This window comes from Phocoena phocoena, chromosome 1 (assembly GCF_963924675.1).
Source record: "Phocoena phocoena chromosome 1, mPhoPho1.1, whole genome shotgun sequence".
In the NCBI taxonomy this organism is placed as follows: Eukaryota; Metazoa; Chordata; class Mammalia; order Artiodactyla; family Phocoenidae; genus Phocoena; species Phocoena phocoena.
Window position 1 is genome coordinate 8,572,879 of NC_089219.1, and position 13,671 is coordinate 8,586,549.

The 13,671-nt window shown below is 45.5% G+C and overlaps 2 protein-coding genes across 2 annotated transcripts in view; one reads left to right on the top strand and one right to left on the bottom strand.

The window, feature by feature from the left end:
- Positions 1-13,671, bottom strand: part of MTOR (mechanistic target of rapamycin kinase) — a 115,485-nt gene that overhangs the window by 59,599 nt on the left and 42,215 nt on the right. Inside the window, exons 26-27 of the mRNA XM_065877125.1 lie at positions 11,291-11,453; positions 11,008-11,153 (exon numbers count right to left, since the gene is read on the bottom strand). Of these exons, the coding sequence (XP_065733197.1) occupies positions 11,008-11,153; positions 11,291-11,453 (309 nt within the window). The remainder of the gene's footprint in view (positions 1-11,007; positions 11,154-11,290; positions 11,454-13,671) is intronic.
- Positions 505-7,411, top strand: ANGPTL7 (angiopoietin like 7). The gene is made up of 5 exons (XM_065887079.1): positions 505-1,298; positions 3,920-4,020; positions 4,813-5,007; positions 5,890-6,088; positions 6,313-7,411. The coding sequence occupies exons 1-5, from the start codon at positions 929-931 to the stop codon at positions 6,480-6,482; spliced, it is 1,035 nt and encodes a 344-aa protein (XP_065743151.1). The 5' UTR covers positions 505-928; the 3' UTR covers positions 6,483-7,411.

The following is a 13,671-nucleotide window of genomic DNA, read 5'->3' on the forward strand; positions in this document are numbered from 1 at the left end:
TTGAAGGAGAAAGTATGTAAAAAGAAAGAACTGGGTAAAGCCTGTGGGTACAGGCTACAAAAAGAGCTCCAAAGCCCTTTTTTGCTTCTTAAGAGATTTCCTCTATCCTTCTATTTCTAAAGCTTTTCTAAGTTGGAAATTTTCAAATGTGAGATAGCGTTAGATCCAGGCCAAAAGAGGGTTTTGTAAAACACTGAATGACGATCAGAGAAAGGAATAATGAGCCTTGTTAAAAGCACATTCAGAAGGATGCCAAAATAGACTAGAGCCTCGTATAAACAGCGTGGATTGCAGTGACAGGCCTCCCTGTGAGTGGAGAGTCTTATTCCCAACTCTCTTTGCCTACCTTATGCTCACCCCACGGTTATATAACCTTTAGAGTGGAATCTGGAAATTCTTCTGACCCTGCCCTGCTTGCTTATAGAGCAGAGCCAGTGGCTGGCAGGGGTACAATCTAATAGGCAAAACTGGAAACACACAAATTCAGCCCTCTTGTCTTAGCCCAGAGACTGTGCAGGCAAGCAAAGAAAGACTGCCCCTGTCTCTCTCCTCCCCTCCTCTGGCCTAAGTTTACGCTGACTTCACCCAACAGGCACCTGACCCTCCCAGATGAGCTGGGAGGGGCTAAAGCGCTATGCACGGCCACGGTAGGGGTGGAGGTGCAGGCAGAAAACAATATTTAAGATGCTGCGTTTGCCGAGCACTCAGTCTTGGGAAGGAAGGCTATAGGATACCCAATTAAGCTGTGCGTTCAGAAACTCAAGTTTTGAGAAAGGCTAAGAAAGAGCAAGGGGAGAGGAACAACAAAGTGCTAAGTCCACCAAGAGCGAAAAGGCTAGGTTCCAATTTGCCGCAGCTCTGCACGCCTCAGCCGGACACAGCCAGATTCCCCCAGAGGAAGAGCCTTCCTCAACCAGGCCCACGAAAGATGCTGAAAGAGACTCTCTCGGCCGTGGCCTGGCTCTGCATTTTCACTGTGGCCTTTGTCAGCCACCCAGTGTGGCCACAGAAGCCCCCTAAGCGCAAGACACCTGCAGAGCTCACCGTGGCCGGCTGCTGTGAGGAGGCGAAGGAGATCAAGGCCCAAATTGCCAACCTAAGCAGCCTGCTGAGTGACCTGAGCAGGAAGCAGGAAAGGGACTGGGTCAGCGTGGTCATGCAGGTGATGGAGCTGGAGAGCAATTCCAAGCGCATGGAGTCGCGGCTCACAGAGGCCGAGAGCAAGTACTCCGAGATGAACAATCAGATGGGCATCATGCAGCTGCAGGCAGCGCAGACTGTCACCCAGACCTTGGCAGGTAAGGAGGACGTGTCCTCACGCTACTCACCACCTTCCCCCTCACAAAGTCGAGCGCCTCCCGTCTGGAGCATTGCTTCTAGGTGACGTGGTCGTCAGAACGATCCCTGGGGGTTCTCATGGAACTTACTTTCTTGGGTACGTGCCACCAGCTCTATTTTCTCTTTAGCAAAGGCTTACGAAGTATTTCTTTTGATTTCTAAGGTTCTGTACGTTTACCCAGCTTTTTTTTATCCCTGCAATGTTTTGGCATATTGAAGGTATGAATTACCATCTTGGAACACAGAGAGATCATGCGGTTTGCTCAAAGTCACAAAGCAAGTCTTAGAAACTGGGTTCAAGTTTTCCTGATTAATCCACTTCCTTACCCAGAGCTGACCGGCTGTACCCTCAGTCCCAAGGAAGCAGGAATGAACACCAAAATCATAACGTCTCTAGAAGCAAAGTTTTGCCTAAAACAGTCCTCTCGGGTCCCTGGGATTTAGTGGAATGGGCATTAATGGACTTCGGTGTCCTGTCTGCCAACCTAATTCTCACTGGCTCAGAATTAAGTGCACAGACACTGCCCAGAGTCATCTGAAGGATTCCTTCATGTTCAAAAAGTACTGACTCCTCAGGGTTCCGCAATTCTGGTATTTCTATTTTTTCCCACAATTGCAAATAAAATTCTCCCCAGTTATACAGGAAAATGCAATGCTGAAATTTACATTTTTAGTAGGCCGAAAATAAGATACGTTTACTGTTTTCTTTTCCAAAACAATTTTCAGTTTCTACTTAGCTTGGCTTAGACAGGCCAAGGTGAATTTATTGTTCAGATAGAAATTTGGTTTGCTGAAATCATCAGGAAATTATTAGTTACAAGGAGCATAGTCTATAGATATGTCATTTCTTGCTGATATAAGAACTTAAAAGAAAATCTTTTTGGTCATATTATAAACCAAGCCAAGAATAAAGAGCAGAGTAAGTCTTACTGGTTATCCTCAACTCAAATGAAGAAAAAGTTTTAACATGAAATTAAGCTTAAAAATTTTGTGTGGGATGAACCGGGAGATTAGGTTTGACATAAATATACTACCATGTGTAAAATGGATAGCTAGTGGGAACCTGCTGTAGAGCACAGGGAGCTCAGCTCGGTGCTCTGTGATGACCTAGATGGGTGGGATAGGGGATGTGGGGAGAGAGGTCCACGAGGGAGGGGTTCACTTCATTGTAGAGCAGAAACTAACACAACACTGTAAAGCAATTATACTCCAATAAAAAAATTTTTGTGTGTGTAAATCACTTTCTAAGCATGTACTTCCTGACTCTCAGTTTGGGACTAGAAAGGTCTTCTCAGGCCATTTTCCAGACAAGTGAGTCCTGATTTGGTCTGTGTGATGAAACCAGACACACAGGAGACCAGGCGAGACAGAGGAATCTGACCAATGCCCCGTCCTGCTCCTCCAAACGGGATTTTCTCATCTCCCAGCAAGGAGTTTCTTGGGAGTCAAATGCAGCTCTCTTGCCGGGCCTCTTACTCTTCCTGCCCAGGACATCATTCCTTACTTTTCTTCTCTGCTACCAGGTGTGGGGTCACCTTTATACTCTGTAAGTAGCCAGCCCCTTGGAGAAAGCAGTAAGTTGATGCTTTCATCAGTAAGAGGAAGTGATAACCTCTGATAGGGAAGACAAGGGTCTCCCGTTTCCCCTCCCCAAAGTGCTCTGCCTTGAACAATTCCCACGGCGGGAAACTGCCAACTGTGTCCTCTTCTTGAAGGCCCAGTGCAGCGGTCACCAAGAAAAGAATCCCAAGACACAGGGGGCAGGAGGCATCTCCTAGACAGGCGAGAGTTCCTGCTGTCTGAATCCTATCTGGAAAGGCTGTCCCTTCCACAATGCTCTTTGATGCTTAGAACAACAAGGAGACAAAATCTTTCATAAAGCACTAGCCCCCAGGGCAGCTGAGGAAACATTAAAATCAACCCCAGAGTGAAAGCCCGCCTGCCCAAATCTCTCATTTCCTTGTTTTAATAATGGTGTCAGGGGAAGGCCTCCAAGGGTTCCTTAGGGTGTTTGCATTTTCATTTGTCTAGCAGTGTTGGATTAAGGAGGGAAAGATAAAATTATAAATCTCTGCTAATAAGGGACCTAGTAGGCAGTAGCCATTACCTCTGAAAAACAAGAAAAACAAACCGAGAAACAATAAAACCAGACCCCATGAGAACTTCATGACTTATTTAGGAATAGAGGCTGGCTGTCCCAGAAGCTGAATCTATTAAACAGGAGGATCTGTTAGTGGCCCTTACACATTGTAACGTTTCCAGAATTCATGCCCTAGAACTACAGGAGGATCATTTCAGCACAAACCTGAAGCCACCTGTTTGTACCGTTGTGCTATCCAGGTGAAGGGTTTCCCTAGCCCTCAGCCCTACCACCAGTGAGGCCAAAACACACCCGTTCCTGGCCTCCTGATGCCCACCTCTCCCAAGTCCAGACACTGCCCAGCAATGAACACTCCTGTGAATTTTGTGGTAGAAATGAAGTCTCCCTTCCTAAACTTTCAATTTAGATGCAGCAGGGATGTCGGCTAGCCACAAAGCCCCTGAGTTTGGATGCTCACCCTGTGGTTTTCTCCTTTTGTAGATGCCATCTACGACTGCTCGTCTCTCTACCAGAAGAACTACCGCATCTCTGGAGTGTATAAGCTTCCTCCCGATGACTTCCTGGGCAGCCCTGAGCTGGAGGTGAGGTCATCACAGCCCCTGTACTACCATCTATCCTCCACCCGCTCAAAGGCTGGGGACAATAGGGCTAGTCACAGTCTAAAGAGAGGGAAACTCAAGACAGAGAAGCAGGGCTTCCCTGGTGGCGCAGTGGTTGAGAGTCCGCTTGCCGATGCAGGGGACGCGGGTTCGTGCCCCGGTCTGGGAGGATCCCACATGCCGCGCGGAGCGGCTGGGCCCGTGAGCCATGGCCGCTGAGCCTGTGCTCCGCAACGGGAGAGGCCACAACAGTGAGAGGGCTGCGTACCGCGAAAAAAAAAAAAAAAAAAAAAAAAGAGAAGCAAACACATCAACGCCAGAGAGCGATCTAAACACTCAAATTTATGGGGGGAAAAAATCCAAGCATCTGTTTTGCTCCTTCAAATCATTAGCAACCAAACACTAAACCTTTTAACATAGTTAGATAATGCTATAACCACCACCTAACTAGCTGCGATCCCTTGCCACATCCTACGGCAGTGACTCTTTGGGGAGAAAAGAGAACGTATAGGGAGTGTGTCAGAAGGACCTGGACTTTTTCCTTTCAGACTCTCCGTGCACTTGCTCTTATCCTCAATTTTCATCTCAGCAAACCACCAGCCTGCCCAGCTTGCCAACCCTGGGGCAGAATCGTTGCCTAGTGAGCCAGTATGGCTGTGGAAGGGCACACGTCCCCTGGCTCTACGGGGTGGGAGAAAGGTGGGAAGCCACGCTCAGGCTCGCGATGCCTGCCTCGGCACGTCCTGACCAGGGAGGGCATCCCCTCTGCTCCAGGTGTTCTGTGACATGGAGACTTCAGGTGGTGGCTGGACCACCATTCAGAGAAGAAAGAGTGGCCTTGTCTCCTTCTACCGGGACTGGAAGCAGTACAAGCAGGGCTTTGGCAGCATCAGTGGGGACTTCTGGCTGGGGAACGACCACATCCACCGGCTCTCCAGGCGGCCAACCCGGCTACGCGTGGAGATGGAGGTGAGCATGAGACCAGGGCCGCCACGCCCAACTGTGTGCAACTCCTGGGCGTCATTCCTACTCCTGTTCGCCATCGGCTGGTGTACTTGTTGTGATGGTTTTCCTGCAGGTTGCAGTACAGGTGAGGAAGAATAGGGCTTTTTTTTCCTATTTTTCACAAAAACAAGGCTGCAGGTAAAGGGAGAGGCCAGACTCAGGCCAGAGCAGAGGAATCCAACTGTCAGCTGGGCTGAAACACTGTGGTCCCTGCCCTGGCCTGGAGCATGAGGTCCTCTACATGCAAACCTTACTGGTATCGGTTGGTGACCCTCATCAAAGGCCCTGAAGCGTCACTATGTTCTCAGGTTACTCTTATGACATCTCAGAGTGGGATACAGCAAAACACACACACGTGTACACCTTACAGACAGGGATGTAAAGGGGAAGAGAATGAGAGACTAACCAGGGCCATATGGTGACCCAGGAGAGAAGTCTGATCTAGGACCCTTGTTTTCTGATTCCCTGGAGGAGGGGAAGATAAGTCCCTGTGGATGCTTGCAAAAAACTGCCTTAAAATATTAAAAGCCAATATAGATATGTCTATTTTTATTTACTTTGTAAGAAAAGGGCTCAAAGAGCTTCCTCTTATATCTCATCTATAAAAAATGGCTGAAACAAGAAGGTAAATGGCACTATGGTTAAGAAATAACTCACGCTGTATATAAGTGTGTTAAATTCACACTGTATATAAGTGTGTTAGTGTGTTAAACTAGAGGTAGACAAGTAATAAAGTAGTAAAAAGTAGTAAAAAGGTGTGTGGCTGCAGCTGGGGAGAGGGAAGAGGTGCAGGATGGTATGAAAGGAGGCCCTGCTGCAGTTTTCTAAGGCTCTGCCCCCCGACAGGACTGGGAGGGCAACATGCGCTACGCTGAGTACAGCCACTTTGTTTTGGGCAATGAACTGAACAGCTACCGCCTCTTCCTGGGGAACTACAGCGGCAACGTGGGCAACGATGCCCTTGTCTATCACAACAACACAGCCTTCAGCACCAAGGACAAGGACAATGACAACTGCTTAGACAAGTGTGCCCAGCTCCGGAAAGGTGAGAGTTGGGGTTGGGAGGTGCGAGTTCAGGTACAAGGCCATAGTCCCACTGGAGGAGAAAGAGTGAATTTATAACTGCAGTTGGTATTCTGGCTTTGGTACTCCTGTTTGACACTGACCCTAATGGCTTAGGTACAGTATAAAAAGCATCACAAATCCCTGCTGCCTAGTCTATCAGCTATTTCCAAGGACATACTAGCACTGACCTGTTTCCTGTCCCAGGTGGATACTGGTACAACTGCTGCACAGACTCCAACCTCAATGGTGTTTACTACCGCCTCGGGGAGCACAGCAAGCACCTGGACGGCATCACCTGGTACGGCTGGCATGGGTCTAGCTACTCCCTCAAACGAGTGGAGATGAAAATCCGCCCGGAAGACTTCCAGCCATAAAAAGAAGCCTGCTCTGGAGCAGGGCTGGAGAAGTGGAGACAAACGGAGGCTGGGAAAAGGCAGAGGAGGAGACGAAGGGAGTATAAAAAGGGCAGGGACGGAAAATGGCCTATCATCTTCAGTCAGACAGTAAGTCTCTTAGGAGAACCAGAAAATCTTTGTACTGAGGATGTTACAGTAAATGGGAGGAAGTATTTAATTAAACACAGTGGGTCCAGACACAGACTTCTCAGGGGGCTGGCCTGAGTGGGCTGTCTGCCTGTGATCCCTGACATAGCAGCAGCTTCTTTTCCACATGATTTTTCTGTGGAAGAAAAATAATTGTGAGTTCACTTTAAGCATTTTCCTTAAGGCCTAGGTTACGTGAGGGCAGAAAATAAATCCCTTTGCTGAAAAGGACCAGATTATTTTGATTCTCTTGGGTGTTAGAGAAAGGAGTGAAGAGGGTGGTAGAGGAGAGGAGTTTCTGCTTTTAAATCCAATGAAATTATCTTCAGTCTACACAATTTTTTTTTTTAAAGACAAAAATTTTTCTGCTGGAGGTGAACAGACCCAGGCTGGAATTGACTGGAAGAAACTCCAGGGCTCTGGGCCTTGCAATTGGCCTCTGAGCACCTCCCCTGCTCGGCCTCGATCAGGGCCCAGCACTGAGAGGCAGGAAGTGGGTCCAGTGGTGGCAGGAGCTCCAGTGGGAGGGGAAGATAAGTCCCTGTGGATGCTCGCAAAAAACTGCCTTAAAATCTTCACAGTCAATACAGATGTGTCTATTTTTATTTACTTTGTAAGAAAAGGGCTCAAAGAGCTTCCTCTTTTATCTCATCTATAAAAAATGGCTGAAACAGGAAGTTAAATGGCACTATAGTTAAGAAATAATTCACGCTGTATGTAAGCATTTTGCTTTGTAGAAATACAATATTGTAGTTTGTTTTAAACATTCAAAGTTTTTTCTTCCTTCTACAATAAACTCTTTTAAACCTCGTTCCTTTTAAAATTATTACTATTACCACCGAGAGCATGGTGGAAAGTTTTAAGTGAAAAATCAGAGAGCGAGCCGTGAGAAAGAGACTCTGAGTGTGTTGCAGTCTTCAGGGAAACCAAGGGAGGAGCAGGAAGCCAAAGACGAAAAAGCGAGGGACAAAAAGCGCAGCAGCATCCACTGGAAGAGGTCAGACTCTGTCTGACCTCCACCCAACCACCACAGAGGCCAGTGCCACCACCTGGCTTCAAAACACTTTGCAAACCAACACTCCTACTTTCTACTTGAGCAAACTTACATATACGCAGAGGGAAAAGAAACATCTTTAGTCATAACAGATGTCAAATAATTTTGACCTTCAAGAAGCAATTTTTCCTTGTAAAAAAGAACCATTCACTTGAACTAGTCAGTGTAAGGTAAGCATAATTCTCGAACTCACTATTTTCTACTGTACCTATAGTCCTTTGATTGTTGGGAACCTACTTAACCTTAAAAACAAGACCCTCAGGATTTTCAGAGAAGTAAAGTGAGTAGAGAAGAAGTACACTGGAGTAGGGCTTCCCATGGGACAGGCAGTCAGACAGAAACTTCCTAAGGCAGGCAGGGGATCTGAGATGCTCATGGGCCAGCACAGTACTGCTTGGAGAGAGGAGAAAAAGACTGGGGGTTAGGAGATGAAGAGAAGGAAGAGCACAAGATGCCTAGGGCACAAGTAGCTTATAATTTTCTCTTATCAGCTATACACCCCACAACTGAAGAAAATTGAGGCTCTAGGCAACAAAAGCTAAAATAAATTAAGTGGGACTACCTCAAACTAAAAAGCTTCTGCACAGCAAAGGAAAACAGTCAATAAATTGAAAAGACAATCTACAGAATGAGAGAAAAATATCTGTAAACCATAACCCAGGGTTACTATCTAAAATATGTAAAGAACTTACACAACTGAATAGCAAAAAAGCAAATAATCCCGTTTAAAAATGGGCCAAGGACCTAAACAGTCCATTTTTCCGAAGAAGACATCTAAATGGCCAATGGGTACATGACCGGGTGCCCAACACCACTAATCATCAGGGAAATGCAAAGCACAGCCACAACGAGATATCACCTCACGCCTGGTAGGATGACGATTATTAAAAAGACAAGACATAATAAGGGTTGGCAAGGAAGTGGAGAAAAGGGAGCCCTTGTGCACTGTTGGTGGGAATGTAAAGTGGTGCAGTCACTACACCACTACACCAGTCTGGCGGTTCCTCGAGACATTGAAAACAGAAGTACCACGTGAGCCAGCAATTCCATTTCTGGATATACATTCAAAGGAAACAAAATCACTATCTCAAAGAGATATCTGTACTCCCATGGTTATTGCAGTATTATTCACAATAGCCAAGATATGGAAATAACCTAAAATGTCCTTCAAAAGATGAATGGATAAAGAAAATGTGAAATATAGTTTGTGTATATATATATATATTATGCATGTATATATATATATGTACATACACACACATATAATATACACATAATGGAATATTATTCAGCCATAAAGAAGGAAATTCTATCATTTGTGACAACATGGATGAATCTAGAGGGCATTATGCTAAGTAAAGTAAGAGAGAAAGACAAATACTGTATAGTATCACTTATATGTGGAATCATTTTTTAAAAACCTGATTTCATAAAAACAGAATAGAATGGTGGTTGTCAGGGGATGGGAGAATGGGGAAGCAGGGAGATGTAGGTGAAAGGGTACAAACTTTCAGTTGTAAGATGAGTAAGTTGAGTATCTAACGCACAGCATAGCAACTACAGCTAATAATATAGTTTTGTATATTTGAAATTTGCTGAGAGTAGATCTTTACGCATTCTCACCACACACACACAAAAGAGTTAACCATGTGAGGTGATGGATGTTAATTACCTAGATCTCAGTAATCATTCCATAATGCATATCAAATCATCATGCTGTACGTTTTAAATATATACAATTATATTTGTCAATTACTCCTCAATAAAGTTGGGGGGGACAAAACATCTATATTACACTAATCAAAACCTATAGTTGCTGAAATTTACTCATACTTTTATAGATACACAATTGAATAACTGAAGTATAAACTTTTAGTGACAAGGTTAATGTCAAAAAAAAATGTCACCATATGTGGTATTTTAGAAATCGACATTTAAAGTCCAATTTATTTGGGCAAAAACATGATTCTATTTCTATCCCTTTTTTTTTTTTTTTCCGGTACGCGGGCCTCTCACCGCTGTGGCCTCTCCTGCCGTGGAGCACAGGCTCCGGACGCGCAGGCCCAGCAGCCATGGCTCACAGGCCCAGCTGCTCCGCGGCACGTGGGATCCTCCCGGACCGGGGCACGAACCCGTGTCCCCTGCATCGGCAGGCGGACTCTCAACCACTGCGCCACCAGGGAAGCCCTATTTCTATCTTTCTGGTCACTTTTAAAAATTTTTTTTTTTGCGGTACGCGGGCCTCTCACTGCTGTGGCCTCTCCCGTTGCGGAGCACAGGCTCTGGACGCGCAGGCTCAGCGGCCACAGCTCATGGGCCCAGCCGCTCCACGGCACGTGGGATCCTCCCAGACCGGGGCACGAACCCGTGTCCCCTGCATCAGCAGGCGGACTCCCAACCGCTGCGCCACCAGGGAAGCCCTCTGGTCACTTTTTAAAGTGTTGAAAGGAACACTTTTTAGCATCTACTCAAAAGCAGAGCTAGCAGAGAACTTGGTTATTTGATTATCCTTTCAAATGAAGGAAGCAACACACACAGCAGGCTGTTTCAGCCACAGTGGAGGTACTTATTAGCTGGGTGATTTTTCCTAGACTATCTGTAGTGAAATAATCAACCATGTTAGCATTTACAGATAATTAGATCCTGAAGCTAATATTCTCTGATGATCATTAGGGGAAGTGAACAGTTCTCTAGGAGCTGTGGAGCTAACATTTAAGGCTGACTGTAATTTCATAACAGCAAAAAATTTATTAAACAACCTATTTTTTTCCATACCCAGAAGACTCAAAACCATCTTATGAGAGAACATAAGCAAATGAGGGAAAAGACCACTGAATTTCAGACTCTGTCTTTTACATTCATAGAACTCCAAGGAGGAAGACTCAGGCACCAACATATTTAGCCAATAAAAACCCACCCTGCCCTTGGGTGGTCTCTGAGGCACAGAATCCAGCTCCTAGTCCCAAGCCAGAGAGCGCGATCTAACCGAGACGTAAAATCTATCCTTCCTAGGCTGCTCCATCCACAGAACTGCTTCTAGGCTAATTTCATTGGGACAAGTAAGCACAGGTTGGAAAAACAACAGAAGCCCAGGTGCTAAGGGTCAACAGAAATGACAATTCTGGCTAGAATACTGGGGAGAGCCATCTGCAACCACATCTCATTTAAACGTGCTGGCCAGGCCTGATGGCAGATTTCATAGAGCAGAGGTCTCCAAGTGCCTCCAGTGAACTATCACCAGGTAGTGGGAGAAGAGACGTCATTTTAGATGAAGGCAGCAATTAAAAAGGGTTTATGGCCTACCTGATGAGAGACTCTAGGATGGCAGGGGTGGGACCCTTCTGGAACTCCAGTTCTTTGTAGTGTAGCGCTTTGGCGTATGCTCGGCACTTGGCAGCCCTCTCACCCAGCAGAACAATGCCATTGTCATCTCTCAATGGCAGGGGGCCCTGGAGAAGAGCAGAACCCCACAGCATAGGAAAATGGCAGACGGGGCACAAGCAAGAGTGGGCTGTGCGGGTGCTTCTCCCCTCTCACCAGGTGGTTCCCTGTCAGGCTCCATCTGGACAACTGGGCAAAGTCTCACCTTGTCGCTGTGTTCCATGAATTCAGCCAAGTTTAAGAGGGTTTGTGTGACTTCAGCGATGTCCTGGGAGGTGAGGGCCAACTCGATGCTTCTGATGAGCTCATCCTGCTGGTCTTCATTCAGCTCAGACCAGCAGGACACAAACGCAGCATTAAAGAGATCCCTGAAGGCAGACAGGAGTGAAGACAAAAGTTGGAAATGCCTCTCCTGCCTCTGCCTGGTGCCACTGAGTCACACCTACCAATCTACTCTCGGCATCACTGATTATGGTTATACAGGCCAGGGCTGTCCAAAAGAACTTGCTGGAAATGGTCTATATCTTACCTGTCCAATACGGTAGCCATTGGTCAATGAACACCTGAACTTTGATACGTGTGACTAAGGAAGTGAATTTTAAGTTCTAGTTAATTTTAATTAAGTTAAAACAAGCACACGTGGCTAGTGACTGCCGTGTTTTACAGTGCAGGTACAGGGCACTGGGGGTGGGGGCGGGGTGTGTGGGGAGAAAGAAGAGTGGAGAAAAGTAACTTGTCTCCACAGCAGTTGCCTCACTTCTCTTCATTGGAGGGGATGAACAGAAGGGGACTTCTAACATAGCAGTTGACATAACAGATTCAGAAAACAATAATCTTCAGATGATTCTTGGGATGCTTCTTCTCAGGCAATGTCCAAAGTCCTAAGATCAGAAGTGGCAAGGGCAGCATCTGCTATTGCTTTTCAAAGTAGAAGCAGAACCTTCAGTAGGATGGTCATAAACAAAATGACAACAGAACTTAAGAAACTAGCAGTATTAGAAAATAGAATCCAAATCCATAAGTCTTAAAAGATTCTCTTAGCCAAACCTCTAACAGCCGGGGCCTTGGGAAGACCTGGAAGCAGAGGTATCATTTCTAGGATCACTGTAACTATTTAAAATCACTACAGCACCACTTTGGTGAATATATTTGCTACCCCTGACATCTGAATTTTAATCCTACCCTCTCTTTTTTTTGAATGTGTGGAGAGGGGAGTTGGAAACCACAGGATATGCCTAGACAATGTATGGGGTAAGGGATCTGATGCTTATACATCTACTTTTCATTACATATTTTAAAAGGTTAAGTCAGATCGATGTATATATAATTTTGGAATCTGATGGAAGAAAACAAAATTTGAAATTCAAAGGATAACATGAAGATCAAAAGAAACCCTGTGTAAATTTAGAAGTAAGCTTTCTGATCTAGGTCCAAGGCCACGCTGGCTCCCAAATGAACATACTTGGCACTAAGGGGACAGACACATATGTGTATATTTATCACAAGCCTCTTTTGGATGACAGTGTGCCCAAAAGGGACTTGGAGCAGATGAGAGGTACGCTACAGTAGCCGAGCGTGTGAAATCTGCACACTATGGAAACAGAGAAGTCCTAGGAATGATTTTTAAGCGTTATAAAATATTTGAAAGAAATCAGATGAACTAAATCATGGCATCCAAGCAACAGCCTCAGGGACCATCGCTATTCTTGCTAAATACACTCCAAATAGCAAACCAACTGTGCTGATGAAAGTGGAATGGAATACCTCATTTTTTGCCTCTTGCTAATGAAAAGGATTGTTAATTAAATCACCATTTAATGCCTCATTATAAATAAGAACTGTCCATTGTAGAAAAATTTAGAAAATAAAGAAAAGAATAAAAAAGAACTGCTCCTTAAATCCTCCTACTTACAGATAATCATTATTGTAGTACTTTCTCATCTTCTTCCTATGTACATATATTTTTAATAGCTGAAATCACACATTTATACCATTTTGTATTCCATTTTATTCACTTACATCATACTATGAATCTTTTACATGCATTAAAACTTTTTATAAACCAAATTTTCAATGACTTTTTAAGATTCCCTGTTAAAGGTTTATAGTATTTTTTATGGCAAATTCTACTTTCCGAAGACGGCTGCAGCACTAGCTCCTGTTCCATGCGCCCTTCTAGGAGCCTTCCACTCCCCTATAAAAAGGTGGCATCCACGTCTCCTCCCCTTGAGCCCCAGTAGGCCTGTGTGACTGCCTTCAACAACGCAGTGGGACAGAAGTAACACTATGTGGCCTCCAAGACTAGGTCATACAAACACCAAGCACTTCTGCCTCGTTCCCTTGGGGACACTCACTCTTGAACCCAGCCAGTTTCCTGTGAGGAAGCCTGAGCAATCCATAGGGCAATCCATGTGGAAAGCAACCAAGGCCCCTGGCCAGCGCTGAACTTCCAGCCAACAGTCAGCCCCAACTTACCAGACATATGGATGAGCCATCTTGGAAGCAGACCTTCTAGCCCCTGGACAAATACCCCTGACACTGTGTGGGGCAGAGACAAGCTGCTCCCACAAGTCCTGCCCAAATTGC